Genomic DNA, 1,916 nt, shown 5'->3' on the forward strand with positions numbered 1-1,916 from the left:
GCGTGAGCAGGGAGGGAAGGGGGCCATGTCCCCGTGGGGCCACGGTCCCCCTTCCCTTCCCACGCTCGCCTCCATCCGTCAGCATGGGAAGATGTCACCGTGTCCCTTCCAGGGGCGCGTCAAGCACTCGCGAGCTGGCGGCACTCTCCTTCCTCTCTGTTGCAGATCGGCTGTTCCAGAGCTTTAATTACGAGCTCAGAAAAGTGAGGAGTTACGTCTAGGGCGAGGCCTTTCTGCAGAATGGGGTTACGAAGAAAGGAATTCTGGGCCAGAGAATTGTAGCCTGGCCTTGCTCCTTAGCCCTGACTGGCTTCCCGTGGTCCTTCCTCTCCTGGGAACAGAGAAAGATGGAGGAGCCCACAGGCCAAAAAAAGAAGACACAGCCCAGAGGAAGACGCAGACGTGCGAAAGGACATCGCTGAGCAAGAGCGGGGGTGCGCGGGCAGGAGGCCCCGCGGGGGCGCCGCTCCGGCTCCAAAGCGCAGACGGGACCCCCACCCGCGTCCTGGAGATGAGAAGCGTCTCTTCGCGCCTTCGATGCTTCGTTTAAAGGTGACCGTGACGGGGTTCCCAGATTCATTCCTCTTCAGAGAAAGAAACCTTATGAGTGTAGCGAATGTGGACGCCTCTTTAAGCACAAGACAGATCACATTCGCCACCAGAGCGTCCACACCGGAGAGAAGCCCTGCCAGTGTGACCGGGGTGGGAAGGCGTTTCGGCACAGCTCTGACGTCAGAAAACACCAGAGAATTCACACGGGAGAAAAGCCCTTCCACTGCGGCTCGAATCCCCTGAAACATCAGAAGCCCCTCACCGGAGAGAAACCATAGGAACGCGAGGAATGTGGGAAGCCGTGGCCTACAGCGCGTGTCTCCTCCGCCATCGGAAACGGCACCGCGGAGGAAGCACTGAGTTGGGGGAGCTGTCCGCTCAGCACCTCCCGCTGCCGCCTCTGCCGGGAGTGGCGTCCACGCTGGCGCTGGCCCTCTCTCCACCTTCGAAGACGCTGGCCTGAGTGAAAGAAAACACAGGACAAGTACTGCACGGTTCCCTTTCGGCGAGGTCCCTGGCGCAGGCACACGCACAGACACCGGAAGAATAGAGGTTAGCGGGGGCCAGGGAGGGGACGCCACAGCTCAGTGGGTGCAGTTTCTGTTGGGGAGGCTGGATTTGGGTATTCGTAGTGGTGATGGGGGCACAGCATGGTGAATATTTAATGCCACCGAATTGTACCTTTACAAATGGTCAGAAATTTAAACATTAGGGTTTTTTACTGCAATGAAAAAGATCACTTGAATTTGACACGCTCTTAAACTGCCACTTTAAAAAGCTCTCATCCATTGTAGAACAAAATGACATTTTCTGACACGTTGAGGATGTGCATACCCTGCTCACCCAGGAGTCTCAGTTATCAATACGCCTCAGAGAAACGTGCTGCGCGCACCCAGAGACACCTGCGCCGATGCCCACAGTGCACGTGGAATGTCAGGGAGACTGGGAATGACCTAGGTGCGCGTCTTCAGTAGACAGATAAACACGCGTTGACATCTGTGGGTCCAGAGTCCGTCACGGGAGACACAGCAGGATGTTTATAACGTGCAAAACTAAACAGTATCGTAAAACCAGGGAGAGCGGCCAGAGACCAGCCCAGTCCAGTCCAAACTGGACAGAGCGGTCCCTCTGGCGGTGGGCAGCCCCCTGGGGCTCGGGTGTTTGGGCATCTGCTTCCTAAACTGGGCAGAGGGGGCGTGGGTGTCTGGCCCACCGCTGTCATTCGTCATATACGCCCTGAGTTCGTGTGTGTTTGATATGTTTCCCAACTTTCTTAAGTTTTTAAAAACTCAGAAGCTTTCCTTGTGACGCTGCTGCCCCGTCCGGGTGGACAGCCTAAGCTGCGCGCTCCCCCCATTCCGCTC

At 56.8% G+C, this 1,916-nt stretch overlaps 1 protein-coding gene across 1 annotated transcript in view; it reads left to right on the forward strand.

The window, feature by feature from the left end:
• ZFP41 (ZFP41 zinc finger protein) overlaps positions 1 to 1,916 on the forward strand; it is a 4,731-nt gene that overhangs the window by 1,916 nt on the left and 899 nt on the right. The window contains 4 exon segments of the mRNA XM_015590231.2: positions 166 to 379; positions 381 to 526; positions 529 to 849; positions 852 to 1,104. Of these exon segments, the coding sequence (XP_015445717.2) occupies positions 348 to 379; positions 381 to 526; positions 529 to 849; positions 852 to 1,015 (663 nt within the window). The 5' untranslated portion in view covers positions 166 to 347 and the 3' untranslated portion in view covers positions 1,016 to 1,104.

Source organism: Pteropus alecto, unplaced genomic scaffold (assembly GCF_000325575.1).
Source record: "Pteropus alecto unplaced genomic scaffold, ASM32557v1 scaffold105, whole genome shotgun sequence".
Lineage (NCBI taxonomy): Eukaryota > Metazoa > Chordata > Mammalia > Chiroptera > Pteropodidae > Pteropus > Pteropus alecto.